The sequence below is a fragment of the Ursus arctos genome, unplaced genomic scaffold (genome assembly GCF_023065955.2).
Source record: "Ursus arctos isolate Adak ecotype North America unplaced genomic scaffold, UrsArc2.0 scaffold_7, whole genome shotgun sequence".
Lineage (NCBI taxonomy): Eukaryota > Metazoa > Chordata > Mammalia > Carnivora > Ursidae > Ursus > Ursus arctos.
The window spans coordinates 21,941,395-21,966,698 of NW_026623089.1; the positions used below are offsets into that span (position 1 = coordinate 21,941,395).

Below are 25,304 nucleotides of genomic sequence, written 5' to 3' on the forward strand. Positions count from 1 at the left end.
AAATTGTAGATAGCATAATTAATATTATATTACAATGAGATTAAGCCCCAATACAATGTTCTATTCTTACAGTCTTAAAGTCTGCCCACATTGTTTCAATACCAACATCCTTCCACACTTTTGGATCTTTGTTTCTTCCCGTATTGCACTTAGCATGGCCATAGGATGTTGCTTAACACCAACTAGCAGTCTTCTTATAAACAAGTGTAAATTGCCACATTTCTTTCTTCATTTGTAAATGTCTTGCAAACATTTAAATTGTAAGTGTGTTTTGTTGAAATGTCATGCATTTTCATGCCTGACTCCAGCGCTTACGATGGAAATATCTTGCTTCATGATTCCGATAAGAAGTCAAAGCTGCTGCCCCAGAAATCACCCAGTTGCTTCCCTGGCCTTGACTCTGTCCTTGTTCTCCCAAAAACATTTGCTCATTTTCAGGTTGCATTTTTCCCTTTCTGATTAACTTCCCCTCTTTTCAAGTCATTGTGGAAGAGTTTTTTCTGGGATAAATTTTGTTTTCTGCCAAAAGAGATACCATTCGAATTGGTCCCTTGATGATGGAAAAGATGACAGATTTGGACAGGAATGACTTTGCAGTGTTCTGTTATGTACACCTGTTTTCATGAACGGTTTTCTGAATTCAGACATTGCTAACAGGTATGGAATGAGAAGAGGAAACAGGGTGACTTCCGAACATGGCAAATCATTTCTTAGCTAATCCCTGTGTTTCCCTTTTGTGTCTCTCTTGCAGTTGACTGTCCACAGGGAAACTGCTGGCTCTTGTTATCATCACTGTGAGCAGTGGTGTGACTGCATTATGTAAAGGTGTTCTGCATCCTAGGGCCCGGGAAGAAGAGTCTTTGGTTTTATTAGCCTGACAGTTTGCAGCAACTTGAATTGAAATTGATGTGATCAGAACGGCGGTGCCGTATCTGCTGATTACTTAGATAGAAAGAATATTGGCTGACATGGAACCTGGCACAAATGTTCCTTAAATCTGATTGTTCTGGCTAGCAGGAAGCTGAAAGCCATCCAGCATGAATTTCCCAGTAGAATTGCGATGAATGACAAGTGCTTAGAGATAAATGAAAAGTAAGAAAATCCATAAATGAATTAATAAGGAGCATAGATGAGCAACATATGAGGTAGGGGTGACAAAGATAGAATATATGGAGTGCATGTTTGCTCACATTTGGGGGTGACTGAGGAGGATGGCGTGAGTTCTTTGCTTGTATGCCTCTGCATGCCAATGACCTGTCATTCCTGTGTGTTCTTTAGGCTGTTTTAGCAGAGGCAAACTGTGTGATGTATAACGGTATGAGCCTGTGTATCAAGGATATGTATTGTTGATGAGTCTTTGTGGGAAATGCAAAAGGAAGCAAATTTCTCATTAAATTCAGTCATTTTGTTCACATATACACATTGGAAACTTACAACAAATGTGGCTCTGTCTGCCCTAGAGGGACATGTATGCATGTGAAGACATAGGGAAATGTTGGGGACAAAGTGTTGGGTGACCATCTTACATGGTTTAATTTTTGAAATACCAGAATTTTCCTTCAGTGTCAGTTGCCCACTGAACATGAACCGCATTCAGAAGAGTCAAGGAATGTTAGGCAGGAAAGCCGGCCACAGAGCAAAAATGCTGGATAGTGATTTTTGTTGATGAAAGATCATAATAACAACAGATAATATTTTGGTTGCCGGTATGTGCCAGGCACTGTGTAAAGAACCTTCCATAATTATCTCATTCAATCCACATTTTAACTTTGTGATGCTGGGACTATAATTACTTCCGCTTTAAACATAAGTAAACGGAGGCAGAAAATGCTATCATTTTTGCAAGATTACAAAGCTTGTTAAGTGGCAGAATTAGTATATGAATCCTAGAGTATGCAAACTCTTAACAAATTATTCATGTCTCTCAAAAAATTTGGGCTTGTATTTGATTTTGGCCCAGTAATAGCCCTTAGACTGAAGGTCATGGAAGGGTAGGATAAATAGTATTAGAGTTTACTTAGAAGAAATCAGACAAGAAAACAGTCTTGGGAAAACACCAACATAAACAGAATCCGTAGCTCTGGACCTATTCGCCACCTTCTGACCCAAGTCCTGAGTCTGCGGATATAGGTGAATTCAGGCAGTGCTATCATTGTACCTCCCAGTTTTGTCTGGTGGATGTGTTTCCGTAAGAGAAGCCTAGAAACAAGCGTCCTAAATTCTGTCATTCCCGAATAGCACAAATACTCCAGTGGCATCACATGGGATGGGTGACAGAAGACAGCATGCCTGATGGTGGCCAGAGCAAAGGAAACATGATGAGTGTGTCTGAGACGTGTGATTCCTAGTGATTTCGTCTGGTGTGGATGATGAGAGGGGGTCTGACAGCTTTGGACAATATCCTCCCTCCTCTGGGAAGGGAATATTAATTAATGATGATGAAGAGCACTTTGGCTTAATGGACAATGACAGTTCACCCCAGCCAAGTGGAAAGGATTGTGTTGGGAGTGAAGCCACCTGGCTGGCAAATTCGGAAAGCAGAGATGCACGCATACGTGAGTGAGCACGGTAGGCATCATGGAAGACCTAACCAACAGGCAATGCATGTTTGTTTACACATATCGTGTCTTCTGCACACGACGAGTGCCCCCTCGTTAAAAGAGAAAGCTAAACTGTTGTGATGATGTACTTACACTTTGATTTCTTGGGGAAGGGTGCCTCTTACAATGTAGCATAGGGGGTAGAGAAGAAAAACGCTCTCCCTTCCAGGGCATATTTCTTACAGGGCATGGAATGTCACCATCTAATTATATTTAAAGCTACTCTCTCCTTAGAAGAGGAGTGCTGCCTGGGTAAGTCAGTAGGGAAGAAAAGAACACGTGGACATTTTGGAGGGGAGTGGGCTCCTTGACTGCAAAGTCACCCCTGGCCTTTCTCCCTCTGAATACGTGTTTCTCCTGGCTACAATCCTCTCTTTAGAACAGAAGAATATCCTATATCCACAGCTTTGTAAGATAGTTTGAAATCAGGCAACGTGAAGACCCCAGCTTTGTTTTTCTTGCATTTCCTTGGTGATTCACTTACGTGTGGAACATAAGCAATAGCATGGAGGACATCAGGAGAAGGAAGGGGAGACTGAAGGGGGTAAATCAGCGGAGGAGACGAACCATGAGAGGCTGTGGACTCCAGGAAACAAACTGAGGGTTTCAGAGGGGAGGGGAGGTGGGGGGATGGGTTAGCATAGTGATGGGTATTAAGGAGGGCGCACGTATTGCAATGAACACTGGGTGTTATATGCGAACAATGAAACATGGAACACTACATCAAAAACTAATGAAGTACCGTATGGTAACGTAACATAATAAAAAAATTTTAAAAAATAAATTTAAATAATTTTTTAAAAATTAAAAAAAGAAAATTATCCTATGTTCAAAGCCCAAAGAAATTTGAGTCACGAATACATTCTCTTTCTTGCCACGCTTTTGTTTCATAATTTTTTTTCTCTTCAAATTTTGACACCTTGGATTTATAATTGAAGTCTGAGACCAAGAGGGTGGGAGGGATCACCTCCAATTAGCAGAAGAGTCAGAAACAAGCAGAAACTCTTGTTTAGGGGTCTTCCCAGCTTAGCCTCCCCATGGAGCAGGGGAGAGACTAGAATAGAAGAGCACCCTCTAGAGATGCATGTGAGAAACAGAGGAAGTGGGTGGGTAGAGACATGTCAGCACTTTACCCAAGGGAGAGGGAGATGGCCTGTATGAAGCAGGGAAGCAGAGTAAGGGAGGGCAGCACTCTGAAGCTGTCACCCGGGGGCACCGTAAGTGTGCGAATGTGCTTTCTGGTGGCCTGAGGTTTCAGCTGCAATACTTCATATGTAAAGTCTAATCAAAATGGCGTTTTGGCTTATATGAGATTAGAGAAAAAGAAATAATAACTAATTACCTTTGAGACTTCTGGTATCACACTCCCCCTGTGAAAGGCAAAGAAAGATAAGTGGCTTCTCAAAACACTCAGCATTTTTGAGCAGAATTTGAAAAGGTAAAAAGGGTAACAGGTCTTTCCCCAAAGGAAGACAGACATGAGATGTGTCATTCCCATAGGAATATCTTCCTCAGAAACCGTGTTCACGTGAAGGCATGTCTCTGTTGGGAATATTACTTTTTCCCATCCTGTGCCATCCATCAGCCCCACCCCATTCCATGCAAGTCTGCACATACGATGAGTACTGAGGTTGTCTGGCAACATAAACCTATCCCCCCATCCTGAATAAAACCCCAGACCTTATATATACATAGGCACATACATGTACACACACATTCCGTATTTTGGGCACTGACACTGCTCCCTTGATTTCTAAAGTGATATCCAAAGTAAGAGGCTAGAGGTTCCAAGGAATATCTTATAAGATGAGACCTCCCAAAAGAGCCCTTGAGGAAATTGCCTCATGCGTAGAGGGGCATCGAGACACCCAGAAAGATGGGCTTCTCAGGCTCAGAGCAAAAGGAGCAATGGATGGCACAAGAAACTGAAGAGCCAGGGTGACCATCTCTGCAGGGCGGACCAAAGAAGCAGGAAAAATACAAAGACACCACAAATGGAATTTTCACAAAGTGCCTTGGCCACAAGAGAAAGTAAGCAGACCCACTCCAGCTCTGTCCCCCATTGTCACCCATTGCCTCTACTTTGGCAAGTTTTATTCCCCAAGATAAACCCGAAGGCCAAGCTGCCAAAGACGAATTACAAAGTGCAGCTCTCCTCTCAAGTGGCATTTGATAATGCCAAGCATTTGGGGCCAATAAAGTCACTGCTTCTGCAAATCAAATGAACCAGCTCCTACACACATATAACCCTGCTCTGACACACTTGCCAAACGAGGGAGAGGGCAGGAAGGAAAATGGGCAATGAAACTACTGGAATAGGTAGTAATTTCATCCTTTCTATATTTACTGTAAGCTGGAGTCTTGAATGGTTAAGGCAGCGTTGTTTCTCATGGACGAGTACACTGTGGAGAGAAAATGAGCATGACTTGTGAAAATTCTGATTCATGAAATTTCATTTTTAAAGAACTGGCAGTTTAGTCATGTTTAAATATGTAACAGCCTCTGGAACATATGCAAAACCAATATGGGGTTCCCTGGTGAGGTGTCCTTATGGAGCTGGTTTAGTGAATAACTAAATACTATTCGTAATTACGTACCAACATTGGGAGGTACAGTGCTCCTGGAATTTATGTCTTCCACATTTGTCGAGGATCAACAATGCATAAGAAACTGTCTGCTTGCTGTCGATTGCCCAAAATGAGGCTTGTTTTCCTAAGTAGTTAAAAGTATTCCTCCCAGCTACTCGTTTATACCATTTATTTGCTTAACAAACTTGTCATTCCAAAGGAATACGAAGTTGGCCCAACTCTCAATTATCCCATATGCCACATCAGCAGGTACAAACTAATGAGGTTTGCCGGTGTCAAAAGCCAAGGTAAAATGTACATATTCTGTTGATCGAAACCCTCCCTCTTTGAGTTGAGAAATTCAGAGCTGTGTTTGTTAAAAGACCATTGGAACTCAGATTTTAATGCGAACCCCAACTCTCTATTATCGTAAGCAATTAAATTTTGTCTACGCATCAGTTTCTTCGTCCGTAGAATCTGGGCCGTAGCTGTGAGGCTGGTTTGTAGTGAATATCGGAGGTTTTGTATATATCGGAGGTTTTGCATAGTGCTGGGTGAATGGCGCGGACTCATGCTATTTTTTTCACTCTTCTGCTTAAAAATTTTCATATTCTCCTGTAAAGAGCCTGGGATAAGTGGGTTCAAATATGCTTGTTAGCTTGTCCACTTACTCCCTCCCTATCTGTGCTCCACAAAGCCACTCAGTCTAAGTTTCTGTTTCCTTATCTTCAAAATGTGGCTGCTGGTAACTCTGTCTCATGGTTACTGTGAACATTAAATGGGATGGCCTGCGCTGCTGCTCGCAGACCCTTCCTTCACCGGCCCTCAGCCTTCCTGGGTTGTCATAATTCCAAGTAGGGTAAAATGGCTATGAATGCATTTAATACACTCAAAGACACTTGAAAAATATGGTACACAATTCACGATTTGTTATCACACGGCTTTATCAACTTCTCCTTTTGACCTCTTTCCTCAAGTATGGAAGGCAGAAGGCAATCATATTGTCAGAGCCAAGTAATTAATAAGGACTGTTTACAGTGGGAACAAGGTGTTATAGGAATGGAGGAGGGAGTGATTTCACAGCTTAGGGAAACCACTGCTTCTTTATGTTTAAAAGCTGTTCTCTTTTGTTCAGTATATTTCAGTGGCTTAATAGAGCCATCTTTTTACAGAAAAAAAGAGAAAAGACAATAGCAATTGGCTCATGAGCTTTAAACTGACCTTTTTCAATTGCCAGAGGCTGTAGATAGCTCAATGACTTAGATAGTTGTTAAGAGCATGGTCTGTGAAACCTTCAGTTCTGGGTTAAAATTCCAGGTCTGCCACTTAACTCTTTGTGTGACCTTAGGCGTCATGGCCTTGGAGAGGTCACTTTATCTGGATGAGCCTCAGTTTCCTCATATGTGAAAAAAAAAAGTGATACTTAGTAAAGAGGACTGTTACACAGATTAAATGAGATCAAGTATTTAAGACCATGGGTGCTATGTGTAACATAAAATTAAAGTAGCCCTACGTATGTATCATCTACTGAGCAGCAGAACTGAAAGCACCAGATTGTAGCTCTAGGCGACTGCAATCCCCCACCAAGCTACCTTAGAGGAAATAAGAAGCTTCCATCAAACTTAGAATACAGCCACCATACCGTAAGGGGCATAGATGTATTGCTTTTCTGTCCCACAGTCCAGGGAGTCATTATACTTAAGCGTTACCCCCCATTCCCCCATCCTCACCCTCACTTTTCTCCAAGGAAAGTGCTTATAGCTACATTTGACCCTTTTTTTTTTAAGTAAACAAATATATCCTATCTCAAATTGATGTATTTTTCAGCCATGTCAATTTTTCCCAGGTAGCAGGGATAAAGGGAATGTTCTTGGCTAACAAGAAGATTGACAACCAAGTGAAGACTTTCATCACGTATAACAAGGGCCGAGACTGGCGTTTGCTGCAGGCGCCGGACACGGATCTGAGGGGCGACCCTGTGCACTGCTTACTGGTGAGTTTTCACATTGGAGAAGAATGTTCCACACAGCGGAGGGCTGGAAGCGGCTATTAAACAAGCAGATGAACATGGTTCCAGGGCTCCTTGTTCACCTGGTGAACGAAAGGGGACAGGGCTGGGCGTGAAGGCAGCGTGTGTGGAAAAGAGTCACCATGCTGCCTTTTGTGCTGGGCCAGGAGGTAAGAGGGCATGAGTGGGCTCCTTGCTCACGTCAAGGATTTTGAGCTGCGACCAAGTTCTGTTGAGGACCTCAAATTGTAGTTCCAGGGAGAATGTGATAGTTTCCATGTATGGTGGTGATATACAGCCGTACATTCCCATGAACGCATAAATTCAGCTGTAGAACTGATGAACTGAAAGAATTTTGTAGATATGTTTTCCAGCAGAGGTGTTTAGTCATATTTTCAGAGGAGTTTATGCCTCAAACAAGGGTAAGAATCACTGATTTAAACCCTTATTTGTACTTTTTATAATATGTTCCATTCATTTATGTTTCATTCCATAAAGCTGGGGTTGGTAAACTGTATGGCCTGTGGGGCCAATATGGCCCACCACTTGTTTTTCTAAATAAAGTTTTACTGGAACACAGTCCTGTTTAGTTGTATACTGACTGTGGCTGCCTTTGCCCTTCATGGCAGAACTGAGTAGTCACAGCAGGGACTATGGTCTATAAAGCCTACAGTATTTATTGTCTGGCCCTTAAAAAAAAAAAAAGGTTTAGTGACACCTCCTTTGAAGTATGGCTTTATTTGAGTTGTCTAACGTTTGGACACTGAGTAGATAGATCGGCATGAATTTATTTATATATTTGATTATATGAAGGTGTCCAGGAGGGGCATCAGAGCTGAGTCTTGCCTTCGAGGAGTTTACAGTCTACTTGAAAGAGACCATATTAATAAATAAGAGATTATAGGGTCACATCTCACCCCTCTTAGCTCTGGTTCTGCCCCGCGCTTGACACATGAATAGATACTAAATGAATGTGGGGGGGATTAATTGCAAAAAAAAAAAAAAGTACACTTAAGTGCTAATTTCTGTGAAACAATGTATAAAAAAGGAGGGATCAGTATGTAAACAGGGGAGACTTTGTTTTAGTATGAATGGTCTGGTTGTGTGCGTGTGCACACACACACACACACATCAGTGTTCACAGTCTTCATACAATTCTGACTTTGATATTATCCACACTCAGCTTCCTTTGTCCTGTAAAGTCTGAACAGCCCCTTTGCAGGTTCATCTCATACCACTGTAGGCGGGTCACCCTCCTACTCGAGGAGATGCCAGCAGCCATGGCTTGACCTTCTTTGTTGCAAAGGATATCACAATTGTCACTGTGCATCAGGGAAGCCATCTAAAATCCAGCCTCCCACCCGGCTTCCATCCTTATTACTGGCAGCTCACAAGGGGAGAAAAGCCAGTTGTTATCCTAAGTGCACAAAGCCAATGACAGAGTACGGAAATGTAACAGTTATTTATTGAATACCTACTCTGTACAAGGCACTATTCAGTAGCATTTTATTTTATTTTTTTTATTTTGTATTTATTCATTTGAGACAGAGAAATACAGAGAGAGAGAGAGAGCATGAGCAGGGGGAGAAGCAGGGGGAGAGGGAGAAGAGCAGACTCCCTGAATGAGCTGGGAGCCGGACGTGGGGCTCGGTCCCAGGACCCGGAGATCATGACCTGAGTCAAAGACAGATTCTTAACCATCTGAGCCACTCATGCGCCCCCTTCGGTAGCATTTTATTTTTGTTTTTGTTTTTGTTTTTTTGATGATTCCTTTTTATTGTTATTACTATGTTATCGAGGAGATGCCAGCAGCCATGGCTTGACCTTCTTTGTTGCAAAGGATATCACCATACAGTACCTCGTTAGTTTTTGATGTAGTGTTCCGTGATTCATTGTTTGTGTATAACACCCAGTGCATCTTAAAAAAAAAAGAGCCACCTTCCTAGTTTCGCTCTTCCGAGTTGGGACATCATGGTATTTGGCTCGAGAAGCATTGGGTGCACCCGTGCCTCAGTGTGGTCCTCCTTCCCACCACGCACTTTGGAGATTCAATGCCCATGAGAGAGAATTAGCCGTAGCACCTAAAGACACTTGCCTGTGAGCGCTCCGGCACCGTAAACGGGTTGTGAAAAATGCCTCCGACACAAAGCACTTAGTGAAGTGCTTCCTGCTCCATCTCCAGCCCAGTTTTAGGAAGTCTTTTTATTTTTTTTTTAAGATTTTATTTATTTTTTTGAGACAGAGCATGCATGAGCAGGGGGGAGTGAAAGAGGGAGAAGGAGAAGCAGACTCCCTGCTGAGCATGGAGCCTTGACTTGGGGCTGGATCCCAGGACCCTGAGATCATGACCTGAGCTGAAGGCAGACGCTTAACCAACTGAGCTACCCAGGCGCTTAGGAAATCTTACTGCCATGCCTCCAGAATATAAATGCAGTATCAGCTTGCTTACTCATCTCCACTGGGACTGTCTTAAGCCAAGCCACCATCATTTCTCACTTGCCCTACAGTGACAGGCTCCCAACTGGCCCTCCTGTCTCTACCTGGCAATCTCTTCTCCACACAGCAACTGATGAGAACTTTCCTTTTGTAATCCAACTTTACTGAGGTAAAACATTCATAAAAAAGTACCTGTTTTAAGAGTATAGTTCGACGAATCTTGACATATGTAGATACCTATGTGACCATTACGACAGTCAAGATAGAACATTTTCATCACCCTCAAAAATTCCTTTGTGCCCCTTTGCAGTCAGTTTCCACTCCCCCGGGGCTAGACAACCACAAATCTGCTTTCCTTTGCTATAGATTAGATTTCTCTTTTCTCAGATTTTATGTAAATGAAATCAACTTGAGCTTTAAAAATTCAGATCTTGTCCCTCCTTTACTTAAAGTTTCTAATGACTTTCTAACTCTCAGGTAGAATAAAATTCCAGTACTTTACCATGGCCTGTGAGGCCTCATAGAGTCCAGCTCCTGTCTGCATCTCCTGCCTGCTGTCCACCCTCTGTCTCCCTCCTTCCTTACGTAGGCTGTCCTGTGAGACGACAGCACCTCTTTCCATATCTTTAGCTCACTGTGGTCCTTTATGTCTTAGGCATTGTATTCACCATTATTTCTTTTATTTTTTTAATGTTTTTTTATTATGTTAGTCACCATACAGTACATCCCCAGTTTCCGATGTAAAGTTCGATGATTCATTAGTTGCGTATAACACCCAGTGCACCATGCAATACGTGCCCTCCTTACTACCCATCACCGGTCTATCCCATTCCCCCACCCCACTCTCCTCTGAGACCCTCAGTTTGTTTCTCACCATTATTTCTTTTAAAATGCCATTTTTCTCGTCTGGCTTTTTCTTGGCTTTCAGATTCTTGCCTGATTACCTTAATCTCAGAGGTTTTCCTAAGCTTTCTCTAAGGTGGTACGTGGCCCAACTCTTTTTTATCCATGACTGTTCTCGTTCTCTGAAATCAGCACATGTGTTTGTTAGCTGTCTTTTTTACCTCCCCCTACTAAAATGTGAGCTACATGAGTATAGGAACTGTGGCTGTGTCTCTGGCCACTCCAGAGGATCAGCTCAAGAATCGACCACGTGGCAGGTGTTCAGCATGTGGTGTTGTTATGGGTGTTGTCGGTCTGAAGTCGATGCTCCACTGACAGGTGGTGTTGGAGTTTCATATTCGAACTTGAGTGGAAACTTCCTCTTGCCACTGACCACGACACTGAGGGATCTGTCATAATATCCAACTCTGAAGCTCAGAGGCTCAGGTTGACCCTACAGTTAACAACATCAGTAGGCTCATTAAGACCCAGCAAAGATGAATTAATGGGCTCTGAACGTATGGCACCCAGGAGTCCTTTGGCCTGCCTCCCTCATTAACCCTGTTTGATGTAGTTTCAATCTGAGTTTTAGAAAACAGACTGAGGAAAGGCAATGGCAAAGGGAGTGGGGGCAGGGACCAAAATCACTTATAAAAATCTGCCAAAGGCACAGAATAGGAAAGAAAATCTTTGAGCTACAGGAGACCCGGACCGTTAAAAACCTTCTTTAGGCTTGGGAGCTGGTGGCAGAGAGGAGATAAAAAGTGCTTTTAGATTGTGAGTACTTGGAAAGTGACAGTGTCACCGAAAGCATAGGCTAGTGATTAGAAAGGAGATTTTCCAGCAGGGCTGTTACAAATGTGAAACAGCTTCAGAATTACAGCCCCAAACGGAATGTCCCTGGTAAAATGCATTCTATAGAAATAAGACATCCAGAGTAATTTGGGGCTGTATTTTTAGGACTTTTAGACTGATTGCCCAGAGGGCTCAGCTAGGATTTCTTTTCTCTGAAGAGCGCATTGTACAGTTAGATGGGGTATTACAGGTCATGGTCCACCTGCCTCCAAAGCCTCGGGATTGGGCTCCCAAGAGGCGAGTGTGAGCTGAGCCTGTGACAAATCCTTTGGGTCCTTAGGGAAAGCATAGTGTTCTGTGGAGAGAAGCCGTGACTTCCTTATGGATTCACTTGACAGTTCTCTGTCGGAGCTAAGCAGCCAGCTACCCCAGGAGACTCTTGACGATGCTTTCCACTCCTTTCCACTCCAGGCTGTGACTCCGCATGTTATGTTGTATTGGAGTGGAGCTGAATGCCCCAGACTCAGCCTCTTGGCACAGAGCCCTCTCTCTTCTTTGCCATTAACTCTTTACGAAAAATCTAATGGATTTCTAGTTCCAATTCAGGACCATAAGCAGCGCAAATGTGTGTATGCAGGGAGTGGATTTGGAGGATACTATTTAAGACTTTAGCTGCTGCCTTATTATTTATAAAAGGTCCAGTTTGGCTTTTCAGTGTAATACTCAGATTAGGAGCCCTAGGGATAAGGGTACCATGAAGACAAGACCTAAAGGCTGTTAGTACAGAGGTTGGGGGAAAAAGGAAGTGGACTGAGAAGCTGATTATTCTCAAGTAATCTTAACAGTTTTTTTTTTTTTTTAAGTTGATTTAATTCATGTTGGGAGGGGGCATCCACAGTGCTAGGGTGACAGTAGCTACTTAATGGATCAGTTAAATCCAACAGACATTTATTGAACACTAGCAATGACCAAAGGATTTCACTGGTTAAAATAAGAAAAAAAGAAGAAGAAGGCAAAAGAAAGTATTGGGACCTAGAGGAGTCTGTGAACTCCCTGAAATTGAACACAGAACTCTGTGTGCATTTGCCTTTGTGTATTTTTTCTTGGCATAGAGTCCTTAATTTGCCTCAGATCCTCAAACTCTAGACCTGATCCTGAAAAGATTAAAGCCAAGAGATCTAGTTGCTGCTAGGACTGACCAGTTGATGATATGCCATGCCCTGTGACCGTGTGTGAAGACACAAGGGGCAGTTTGCAAACATGTATGCTGCTCTCTCCATTCTCTGTAAGTCAGCTGCTAGGTCGTGGTGGTTTCAGTGTAAAGTTCTGTATTTTTTCATGTGAAAAGATAAGGGGAATAGATGCCTTTGGGACAAACTGTACTTTGGCTCTACTGAATTGGAGATAACTCTGGAAGGATACTCAGATATTTATGACGTGGTTGGTAATGGGAGAAAAGAGGGCAAGAAGGCTGGAGAGAAGGCAGGAAAGGAGAGGTAGACAAAGTGCACCCCGCCTGGAAAAAATGTACATAACAATTAGAGAGCCTTGTCCTGTGTCCTTACAGGAATTGGCGGTGGATTGATAGCCATTATAATAAACCTCTCTATTAATTTTTGGTGACTTGACTTTGATAGATGGTCAAAACTGGTCAGGTACAAAAGTTTAACTTAAAAATGTAAAGATGAGTCACTTACCAGTATTTTTCTTTGAACATTGATGTAGACTATATAACTTCCTTGAAAAAAATGGAAGGAGGGGGGAAAAAGCCACAGAATATTCTCCTCATACCAGTTGGGGGCAATCCAGTACTGCAAATGTGAGAGTGGAGAAAAAAGTGCACCAAAAAGAACACTTCTAATGTTGCTGCTACGGCCTGAACTGGTGTTTTTTTTTTTCTCAAATTAATTTATTTCGAGCCTCTGAAAGCCCTAGCAACAGAACAGTGCCGAGATGGCTGATTGAAAATGCCCCCTTTCCTTTGTAACGCCAAGTACCCTATGTCAAATAATCTTTGATCAGGTCAGATGGCAACTGAGCTTCACAGTCTTCTAGACTGTTGGGTGCTGAAGAACGTGGCAAACATCTGGCTCAAGATTGCAGACTGGGTGCTCCCTTAGCCACAGATGTTCTGCTCTGTTGGGCAACACAAAAGGCCCTCCAGGAAGCCCATGTGACCTAGGCTAATCCCCTAGGAGTTCTTGACTTCTTCAAATGCTGTGGAGATACTCAACATTAATCTGATGACATGGTTTATACATTAGCCCAACGTACTTCTGGCATTATTCTGAGTAAAATAGTCAACAAAGGTCTTCCAGGTCCTCACATAAAGCACTGCTTGATACTCCAAGCATTTATTGACTGTCTTTTTTAGATTCTATGCCAGGTTCCACAGAAGACTCAAAGTGTAGTGCTTGATGTTTTCTCTTTATTTGCAGAGTTTATCTCTTAGGGAGGTAAAACTGTTCATACCTCAAATAGATAATATGAGATTGCACATGGTCAAATAAACTGTTGTAAATCAGAGAAGGGGAGATCCCGAGAGGCTACGGCTGTCAGGAAAACTCTCATGGAGGCATGGTTTGCCGTCTCTGCTCTATCCTGTCTCGGAGCGTGTCTGCGTGCAGCACAGCCCTGCCCGGGAACCTCCGCAGCATACAACCGTACCGTTCTCATCTTCCTCTCGGGTAAAGGGATGCCAAACATCTGGGTCCGACTGACTCTTTTTATAGGTGCAGGCTTCCTTACTCTTATGAAACGTTGTAAAGTAAAAATTCCTTTTTTTGAAAGCCTTCCATGCAATTTGCAGGCAACACCCATCATTTACAATGATCATTATCCCTTGAGAGTTTACTCTGCCTTGGCAGTGAGAAAAGGCTGTGTTGGGATCGACTGTTTCACCTCACCAGTGTTTTGGCCGGTTTCATTCCTGAGCTTCATTTTTAGTTTGTCATTTATTCTATCCCATATAAATGTAATCATTGTATCTCTGTAGCTTTCTGAATATCTGCTGGCTGAGACTTACAGAGCAGAATGAAAGTAATAACAGAGATACATTGGTGATTCCAAAAACTCAAGTTGATAAGATTAGAAAATAATCTTTTTGAGAGATGAAAAAAGATGTGGGTTCAGACACAAACTTATAGTTTCTGACAACCCAGTACCAGAACTGTTTTAAATGAAATTCGTATAAGATTTATTATCCTGTATTTGAAAACTGTTGGTATCTTAATCAGAGAATTTGATCAAGATTTTTACACACCGATAACAAGTCCCTTAAATTTTCATTTGAATTGTTATTACTAGTGCATTTTGTCTACAAGCATGATTCTTATATTGAATAATACTGATTCTGATCCTACCCTGACATGGTACTGTGTTGATTACCTGGTGGATGTTAGGAGAGTTTCACGTATCATACAGCTTCTTCTGGACAACTGAGACTAAGGTCTCCAGTGGACAGTGGCCAAATGGTGCTAGCTGACTTCTTCAGATCCCTCCCAGCCTGAGCAAATCTTTTTTCCTGACTTTTTAATCCCATTTTTCCTCCTCTGTCTTATCTGGCTAAACTCTTCTGCTTCTTTTCTTTGTTACTGATATCACTCAGGCCTGAAATGTTCTTTGTCTTCCTGAACATCTCACCTGCAGTTCACACCTTCCCCATCTTTGCCTTAGGCACCATTTTCTCCTTGAAGCCTTCCCTGATCCAAAGCTGGACATAGTCATGCCAGCCTCTAGAACTTCATGTTTCATCTTTACTGATCTTTGGCTGTTACACTAGTCTCTGTTTATGGTAGTCAATAGAAAAATCTTAAATTAAGTACCCCGTAACAGCAGAGACCAAATTTTAGTCAGTATAAGTCTTTCATAAGCTACACCTAGTGCTTTACAGATAGAGTACTGAGGTATTTGTGAATGGCCAAATGGCAATCAAGGCAGTAGATCAGACCTAAAATGAAGATGCTCCCTCCTTCTCCAATTTGGCACCTGTCTTGTACTTAGTGGACACCAGATATCTGTGGAATAGAAGATGAGTGCATGAGTGAATGGCTAGAGGGGATGGGTGGGTGAATGCATGGATGCTCTGAATCTGGACTTTAAATGACTATTTAGATTATATGCTTTCATGACCCTCATTTCTCCTCTTCTCAGCCTTATTGCTCACTACACCTTCACCTTAAGGTCTCCGAGAATCCCTACACATCAGGGATCATTGCCAGCCGAGACACAGCTCCCAGCATCATAGTGGCTTCAGGTAAGAAGCTTGCCTGGTGGGCTTGCTGTTGCAAATTGTATTTATTTTAAGAAGCTAGATATCAGTGCAGGGAACTTAATGAGCAAGCAAAAATATTTTGCAAGTCACCTAAACCATTGACCCTGAAGCAACTATGCTGAAAAACCCTGCTCACATACAGTGTTGACAGTCTTGGTCCATCTTGGACAGTGTAGATATCCAGTAGAGCCCATTGTTAGCTTTTGCAAACAGCTCCTTTCACTAATGGTGGCATGCTCTCTCTAGGTAATATAGGTTCTGAATTATCAGACAGCGACATCAGCATGTTTGTGTCTTCAGATGCAGGGAACACCTGGAGGCAGGTAAGAAGGCATCCTGGGTCGAGTTGCTGCAGTTTAAATGACTTAAACATTGTTCAGCTTGGTTAAATCCTGGGAACTCATTCAGCTATACGGAAATCCTAAAGCTCGTCAATGTGTTTCTTTTCCTTTTTGTTTTATGAGAGTCTTAAGTAAGTCTTTGAGTTTAGCAAATATTTATGCAATGTGATTTCTTTTTGTCATTCAATAAAAATGACCCTTTTTCCAGAGCCTCTGTGTAAGAAAGTTTATAAGTGACAATGAAGCCAAATTGGATCTAACTGAATTTTTTTCCATGAAGGAGAACCAGGATCCCAAAGAGGTTATTATATAGGGAACATGGAGCCCGGAGGGTAGTTTATACACCCAATACTTAGCTGCCTCCATAAATTCCCCTTGCCTTGGAGTCAGAGTAGAGAGGAATGCAGTGATACAGAAACAGCTATTACCCAGGTGGTATCCTGAAATGTTTAAATTTCACGTGCCGAAGACAGAGTAATAACCATCAGGGTGCATATGTTGGGAAAGGTAGAAATGGAATCACTTTAAACCAACGTGTTTAGCTTAAATGCTTCCTCTCTTTCTTCTAAATGAAAATTAGATACCCGTAGCTTATCAAACAGGCATTTAATGAGGTTTAGCAATCATAACAAGATATGTGCCTAATGCATGGTTGTTACACTTCAATAAATATATTTTAATAACCTACTGACGTTTAATTATCATACAATAACTAGCACCATAAATTGAAATCTAATGCACAGGTAATCACACAGAAATGAGAGCACTCTGCTTTAAATTTTAGACAGAGATAGCCATGTTATGGTCCAGTTACCATTTCCTACCTTCAGACTCTTCGTAGGTCCTCCATGTGATTCACATGGTTTGAGAAGAGCAAGGCAGGAAAGAAATTTCCTTAAGAAACCTCAGGGCTATTGATCTTGGAGATGTAGGAACATGGACTATTAAGCTGCCTCTGGAGAATAGTTCAAGTCAGGATCCCACTTTGTTTCTTCCAGCACCCAAACCAAGCAGACAACTCTCTACATTATAGTCCTGGGATACCTCTTAGGTGTAGGAGGTAAACAGGGAGGAAAATAATTATGTCTGCAGTGTAGCCACAGACAAGGCAATACCAGCGATGCAATTATGAGAAAACAGCACGCCTCTCGTATGGAGAGGACACAGAAATTGTTTGCAGGCTGTCTCCACTTGACTTCAAGTTGATTTCTCCACATTTGGAGAAAAACCTAAATGACACATGTCCCCAAAGTTGATTCCATTTTGATCAGAACTACTTTATGGCTTGGTAGAGAATCTATGATTGAAAAAGAACAGATTTCCTCTGTAATACTTGGAAACTGTGAAATAATTACATCTGGAAAGGGCACTGTAATCCTGCAAGTCCCAACCCCAGGAGTTACTCTATGCCTGGCCTTAGGCAAGTCACATCTTTCTAAATTTTCTCATCTGTCAAAATGAGAATGTTGGAGTAAAGTGTCTCTAAGGTTTCTTCCTTCTAAAGATGTTATATAATATGATGGTAACCCAGTTACCATCTGATATCGTCATCAGTGGGAATCAACAGAACTTACCCAACAAGATGGGAATATAAACATGAATACGTAGCTATTAATTCTTCAGATTTCTTTTGTGGCACACCTAAAAGCATTTTATATAACTCTAATGGTACGTGCGGCCCACCTTGGGAAGCATTGTTTGTAACTGTCTTTCCAAAGATTTGGGGAAACCCTGTTCTGTCACGGGAGGGATTTATGTCCTCAGACGAAGACTAATTCTCTGAACTCCGGGCGTGCGTGGCTGTGGGTGTGTGTCCATGTGGATGTGTTTTCCTCTTGCAGATCTTTGAAGAAGAGCACAGTGTTTTGTATCTGGATCAGGGCGGAGTCCTGGTTGCTATGAAGCACACGTCTCTCCCGATTCGACACCTTTGGTAAAGGCATGAGTCATGCACCGGATGGCTCCATACCGCTAAGCCCAGTTGAGGGGTCAGGCTGTCAGATGGGGACTGTGTCTGTAGTAAAATGTCAACGTCTACTAGAATATAACTGATACCTTTGCTCTATTAAAATAAGATTATTGTCCGCGGTTTCACAAAAGAGGAGAGGAGGTAGAAGGAGGGGAGGGAGGAAGGACGGAAGGGGAGAGAGAGAGATTGAGAAAGAGAAAGATTGAGATCGATTCTTCCCCTGAGAGAGGAGTTACATGATGCCACTGCCCTCCCCAGTACCGTCCTTATTCCTTCAGCACGCTCCTGGGTCCAGTGGTGTCAGGTACAATGGGCAGAAGTTAAGAGTAGCTTAATGCGTATTCATTATGCGTGTTCTGCACAAAGATCGGCAATTCAGGGCACGTCTCTTCTTATCTCCCTCCCCCAATCCTACTTCCTTCGCTTCCTTTGGCGGGGAGGAACTCTGCCTGTTGTAGGTCTTGCACAGATGGTTGTGTAAGGCCTAACTTCCAGAATGCTTTCCAGTAGACTCCTTCATCTGTGTTTTTGAAAGGAGCTCTCTCCACATGCAAGCTTGTTCAAATCCAAAAGTGTGATTTTCCCTCTGGTGTTAGTTACTTTGGAGACCTACGGGAAAGCTACCGAAGTAAGAGAAACAGAGGCTTAGCTTGAGGGAAGACATCCACAGAGAAGGGCAGAGCAAAGGAAACATCCTGTGTGACCAGCAGGGTTGCAGACCTCTCTTACTCTCAAGAGCCAGTCCCTCCCTCAATGAGTCAGCTAGGATTTGTAACAGGGTAGGAAGGAAGCCGCCAGGATTTGCTCACTTAGAGGCAGCTGGTTCAAGTCCATCTAAGTAGGTCTCAGAAGGCTATTGCTCTTCAGAATCACCAGTCAGGCTTGCTGCTAGATTGTAGTGAGGTTTTGGAGAGGGTCACATTGAGATCTAAGATCTAATAAAATATCCAAATTAAAAAAAAAATTCTGTCAAAGACTTATTATTATTCCCATTTCATGCAGCTCTCCCCTTATGGCTGTTATAACACATCTGGGTCCCAGATCGCTTGGCTAACTGTATTTCTACCTTCTGATGTAATTAAGAATACTTATTCATATAAAAGGCTCACTTTGACAGTGCCCCGGGTACTTCTAAAATGTATTCTCTCCTGGCTGGTAGGATCTTTCCTCTGAAAGGACTTTTTTTTTTTTTTTCTTTTGAGATCTAATGCCTGTTATTTTTTCTTTCATTAGGTTGAGTTTTGATGAAGGGAGATCTTGGAGCAAATACAGTTTCACATCTATTCCACTTTTTGTGGATGGGGTTCTGGGTGAGCCTGGGGAAGAGACTCTAATCATGACGTAAGTGGAAAAGTATGATGTCTTCTAGTCTTAATTTAAATCCAGACACATGTTGTATTTTGTTTTCTTTTCAAAGATTTTATCTGTTCATTTATGTGAGAGAGTGAGAAAGCATGAGCAAGGGGAGGGGCAGAGGGAGAGAATCTCAAGCAGACTCCATTCCGTAAGCGGAGCCCCATGTGGGGCTCGATCTCGCAACCCTGAGATCTCAACTTGAGTCGAAACCAAGATTCGAACACCTAATAGACTGAGCTACCCAGGTGCCCCCAGAAACATATTGTTTTTAGCAAAGCCTATTCACTTTGCCACTGTTAGATTTGAAATTGCCAGCAGGGTCAGTACATCTGACTTCATGGTTACTCAGCAAAGGGGAAAGAAAAATGTGGGTGGTCATGTTCTTGGCTCTTTACTAATTAGGACACCCACACTGAGGGCTGGCAGCAAAAGGGTACAGCTTGTTTCTTCCTACACTGAATGGGCCTATGAAAATTGGAAGTGATTATGTCAATAGAAAATAAAACTGTAAATTTAAAACTTTAAGAATAAACTCAATATACAGAAAATCACAGACATATAAGAATGATTTCACTTTAAGGCAGAACACAGAGCTTGATCAAAACCCCACAAAGGGTTTTCTTTTTCCCTGGCTCTTTACCTAACCCACTTGTGAGACTATATTAGAAAAATCGTGAGGACAATCTGTTCTTGTGAAATTGTATTTGCACTCATTCTTGTCTGGAAAGTGATGATCATTAATTTGTGAAAGACTTGATTAATGAGTTGCCAGCTTAAGGGTTTCAAAACATGAGCTTTGAATTTGAAATATGAAACTGTGAGGGTTTTTTTTTTTTCTTCCCCTGGAAAATTGGACATGGAGAACAGAGAGAAGGTTTTAAAGTAGTCAACCCTGTCATGAATGAAAATTTAAAAATCATAGTGAGTAGTTTGTACTATTTGTAATTTTTTTCTAGTTTTTTCTTCCCTTCTTTTAATGATAGAAGAGATGAACAAAACTTTAATATGCCTAATAGCTGCACTTTTGCCCACCGAACACATAGCCAGATTAGCAATTTGTTCCATAATATGTCCTTATTCAGTTTTCATATTTGCAGAACACAGATGAAAAAGAGCTGACTGGAAAGGCTACTTTGTGGCTTTTCTCCACAGATGGCTGTGACTGGTGACTCAAACACCTCATTAGATTCCGGAGTTTGTCTGAGTGAGGAGAGAATGCAGGGTGCAGACACAGTTCTCACTACCAGGCCCTCCTGCCCCCCTGTCCCCAGGGACTGGGGGAGGGGGTGAAATAGTGCAGAAACCGTGGGAACCACGGGCCTTAGCAAGACAACCTAGATGTGTAGTCCTGGACTCCATGGAAGGCAGCACTTGTGATTGTTTTCTTAATTTCTTTTTCTTTCTTGTCAGCCATTCTTGTCATACAACTTTCAGAAGAGGGTTTTTCCTCAGATTCTACCTGGGTTCTGGGTTCTGGGTTCTGACTCGACCAGTTCCTAGTGGTTTGGCTTTGGTTTTTTGCATGTTAGCGACACTCTCTGAGGCTCAAATGACTCATGGGTGATATGGAGCCAGTAATAGTAACCCTGCTCGTCACTGTGTTTTGAGGACTAAGTGATCTGCTTGATGTAATGTGTTTAACATTACGCTAAGCTCGTGGTAAACACCCAGCACAGGCTAGCTACTGCACTTGCTACCGTTGTGATTATTTTTCTCATTATGAACTCTGTAGCGTGTTTGGACACTTCAGCCACCGCTCTGAATGGCAGCTGGTCAAAGTGGACTACAAGTCCATTTTCGACCGACGGTGTGCCGAGGAGGACTACAGACCCTGGCAGCTGCACAGCCAGGTAGGAGGGGCCGGGCTGAGGGGGAGGTCTCGGTGGAAGGCATGGGGGGTCCTGCAAGTGTAGGAATTGGGGTCCTCACAGCCACAGTTTACCTCTCTGGCTACATCGAAAGCTACGTCAATGGCTTTTTTTACATGTTTTGTGTTCCACAGCAGTGAACAAACTCAACATTTATGGCTTGTTGTGAAGTAATTTCTTTTTTTATTGTACTAGGATATAATGAGATAAAATTCAAATGTGCTTGCCTTAGACTTACAACTCAAAATGAAATACCAACTCAGCACTCAGATCCAAACAGAATTTATTTGAGCATGTCATGTGGGTACAGGGTAGGGGCAGGGGTGAGGAAGGGCTCTCCAGTTTTATCTAGCAATGCAAACAGAGACATAAAATAATAAAATTACCCTCGGGGAGCCGTGCCAGTAAAATCCTTCCTTGTCACCCTGTGATATCTTGGGATTAGGTGGTCCTTCTTGCCTCCTTCCAAGGTACTCATGGTACAAGGGTGCAGAACTATTAATAGGAAGCTTTCCTTCACTCTGGCTCCTTAACCGATCAGCTTTTATCAGAATGCTAAGCTGCAAGCATCTCTCCTCTGATTTCCCAAAGTGGAAGTCATTCTGCAGGTCCCTCCAAAGACGTAGCAGAGGTTTCCCCTGCACAGCCATCACCATATTCAGGCAGTGACCCATCCTATCCCTAAACTTAGACTAAGTACACTGGACCCTTGAACAACATGGCCTTGAACTGCACGGGTCCACTTAGATGCAGATTTTTTTTCAATAAGTACAGTCCAGTGCTGTAAATGTATTTTATCTTCATGATGATTTTCTTAATAAAAGTTTCTCTTCTCTGGCTTACTTTATTGTAAGAATACAGCATGTAATACATATAACATACAAAATCTGTGTTCATCGGTTATTTATGTTATCAGTAAGGCTTCCAGTCAGAAATAAGCTATTAGTAGTTAAATTTTTGGGAAGTCAAAAGTTATACATGGATTTTTGACTATGTGAGAGGGTCAGTACCTCTAACTCCCGTGTTGTTCAAGGGTCAGCTGGAATATATTTACGTATAGATGCGCATATGCGATGGAGCCGGTTAAAGTGAATTTGTTCAAGAGACAAAACTCTTTTCTGTCCTTCAGACACAAAGCTGTGTTTGACAGTTGGGCTGCATCGCTAGAATTGTATATACTCTTTTTGGAGACTCAACAATAAAATTATTGCTCATTTACATTGCTGTTATTTTCCCTTTAGGGATCCACAGGCACTGTGATATTCAAAGCTTTTATTTATTTTGTGGAGAAACACTGAGTTTAGTTCTCTCACTTGTCTGGTAGATGGACATTAAATCAGTGCTATAAAGTTGTGTGGGCAGAGGCATAATAAATTGAGGCAAAATGGATCTTTATATTTCTTAGCAATACTCTTCTTTCATATGCTCATAAATGACCAAGTGCATAAATCTTTTATTATAGAAGAATTGAACTTAATTACCATAGATTTGTTGGCAATACATTCGTTATAGGCCAAGTCTGTGTTGTCTGTGTGTCCCTCATAGCATGGTGCCTCATACCTTGCCAAGCAAAGGTTTGCTGAATACATGAGGAATTAAGGACGTTTTTTTGACATACCCTCCATGCTTCTTAGAATTGTCTTTATAGTTGCATTCTACACTAGGGTTCTAGACATCAAAAAGAAAATGCCATTAGCAAAAGTCAGGCTGCCTGCGTCCGGATGACACTAAGGCTTGGGAGCATCTCCCCAAGTGTCTTGATGTGGAGCAGGGAAGGTCCAAGCATGTACCCAACTGCATGAGATCCTTGTGTCCTTACAGGGGGAAGCATGCATCATGGGAGCAAAAAGGATATATAAGAAGCGAAAATCGGAGCGCAAGTGTATGCAAGGAAAATATGCAGGAGCTATGGAATCTGAACCCTGTGTCTGCACAGAGGCCGATTTTGACTGGTAAGCTTGTGCTGTCACACACCGTGGAGTCATTCCGTGTATCAAATCCACATGGGTCTTAATGAAACCTGAGATTTGAAATAATAGTAGCATATACACATGCTGTCACAGGCTTCATATTCTTATGAAATTACCTCTTGACGACAACATGGTTTATTAGCTACGTGCATGTGATTATGGAAAAACTAGGAGTTTCTTTGGACTGAAAGAGGATTCACAAGATGGCTGATAATTAGCTTCACATATTTGATAGATCTCAGGACAAAAAAAAGAGACCACATCCACCCCTAGTTGCTTCAGACAACAACTCTGAAAACAATAAATTGACTTTTCAGATGGCAAATATATTTGTGCTTAAGGTAAAGACTTTCTAGATTCTAGGTTCTTAGTAGAACAATGACCTTATAAGGCAGTAGATTTGCTGTCCCTGGAAGTTTTCGGTCAGCGGCTAGCTAGCTAACGATTGCTTGTGCAAGGTGTGGAAGACTTTTCTGACTAAAATGCAAGGATTGATTCAGTGGTCTTGGCAATCTATGGTTCTGTGGACCTGGTGGTACCGAAGACTTCTCCCTCTTCTAGGATTAAGCTAGGATAAACTGGAAAGGACCGAGACATTTGAGCGCCATAGCATTGTTTTCGAAACATTTGGTAAGCGGAAAGCTAGCCTGTGGGGTCAGTGCTGCCCTTGCTCTGTTCTAGGTCAGAGTTTGGCCTTCAGGCGAGGTTGGAAATGATTGAGGATGAGTAGGTGGTAACTCCCTGAATCATATCCATCTCATTTAATACCTTTTTTCTTCTTTTCTTCCTTTTTCTTTAAATTTATGTATACGTTTTGGTTTAGAGAAAGCAGTTGCTGAATATATATGTCAATGTTAATTGATTGAAACTTGACTCACATAAGAAACAAAAGTCATTCCTTTAATACTGGATATCTGCCTGCATAGCTGTCACAGGTCCCTTATCTGATCATCAAAATATCAGTGACTGGGCTCAGATACTGTGTGTGTACACATCATATAGCTTAGAGAAAGTAAGTCTTCTCTCGTGGTAGACCTCTGGAGACATTCTCTGAATAAATAGTCCTGTGCCAGCCTGCCAGAATTGACCACCAGCCCTCAGTCTGATAACCCAAGGCTGTTCCCCTCTTGTTGGTAGACAAGGCAAGCCAAGAACCAGTGCTGTATCTCTTGGGCTCAGCCAGAGGGCAACAGAACTTCAGTTACATTGGAGCTCACAAGGAATTCTTCAGGGGCCTTCCCAGCGTAACTTCTGTTTTAGCCAGTGCACCATTATTAACAATGATAAAAGTATCCTATCCCCACCCTACCTTTCAGGATTGACACCCTGAAATGCAGTCACAGGGAAAACTTCCATGGAATTTTAAAGTCCTTCATTCCATCCCTCTTTCTGACTGCTTCTCCTCTATCCCCTCTATTCAAGGAGGGTTTGTAAAGGAAGTTAACATTTTATCTTAGTCATTTAACTTCAGGCTTACCACGTAGTCATCCTTTCATAAAGAGCAAATTTATTCTGGTAGAAAAGAAAAAAGAAAAAGTGAGATGAGATGTCCTGAGTCCCTGATTTTTCCTGAAAATACTGTTTTGGGGGGGCATCTTTTCTACAAGGTTCCAAAATAAGTTGTTTTTTTGTTGTTGTCATTGTCATGTGTTGTATTTCTTTTTCAGTGTTAAGCTAGTGTAGAGTGAAAGGAACATAGGGTAAGGAAGGCAATTAGGCTTCTCCTTTTCCTTATCTCTCACTCCCCTACAGACTTGGCCCAATTCTTATGTTCATTTGTGATTGGAATCTGCTACTCATACCGCTAACAGAAATGTATTCTGAGAAGTGGGTAATGAATCATAAATGAGGCCATTTTAAGGTTTTCTGGTCAAATGGGATTTTTGTTTACTGCAAGATTTCTAAAAATATTTTGGAAGACTCACCATGACCTGTTGAGTCTCTACCAGTAGCTAGAGCTTCGGTGATTCCACTAGACTGCAGCATAAGAAAAGGTGGTTGTCACTAAATGTTCCCTCTCAGCTTGGCTGTCCCCTGGACAGTCCCCCAGATGACCTTGCCTGCCATTCTTCAGCATTTGTAAAGTAATTCCCTGAAATGAACACCGGGTGTCCTGTAGGCAGCATTTCTGAAGTCTTCCTATCCATGCTATGTTGAACCAGCACCAAATCCAGCTGATATGGCAGAATTCTAAGTGCCAGCTGCCTGGTGACAGGCCCCTTGGCTAAGCCTGTTTCTC

At 42.2% G+C, this 25,304-nt stretch overlaps 1 protein-coding gene across 3 annotated transcripts in view; it reads left to right on the top strand.

Annotated features, from left to right (window-relative positions):
* SORCS1 (sortilin related VPS10 domain containing receptor 1) overlaps positions 1-25,304 on the top strand; it is a 483,063-nt gene that overhangs the window by 378,041 nt on the left and 79,718 nt on the right. For all 3 annotated transcript variants that reach the window (XM_044382096.3, XM_057308722.1, XM_044382097.3), the window contains exons 10-16: positions 7,014-7,160; positions 15,441-15,543; positions 15,808-15,884; positions 17,744-17,835; positions 19,105-19,212; positions 20,960-21,077; positions 22,917-23,047. In XM_044382096.3, the coding sequence (XP_044238031.1) occupies positions 7,014-7,160; positions 15,441-15,543; positions 15,808-15,884; positions 17,744-17,835; positions 19,105-19,212; positions 20,960-21,077; positions 22,917-23,047 (776 nt within the window). The remainder of the gene's footprint in view (positions 1-7,013; positions 7,161-15,440; positions 15,544-15,807; positions 15,885-17,743; positions 17,836-19,104; positions 19,213-20,959; positions 21,078-22,916; positions 23,048-25,304) is intronic.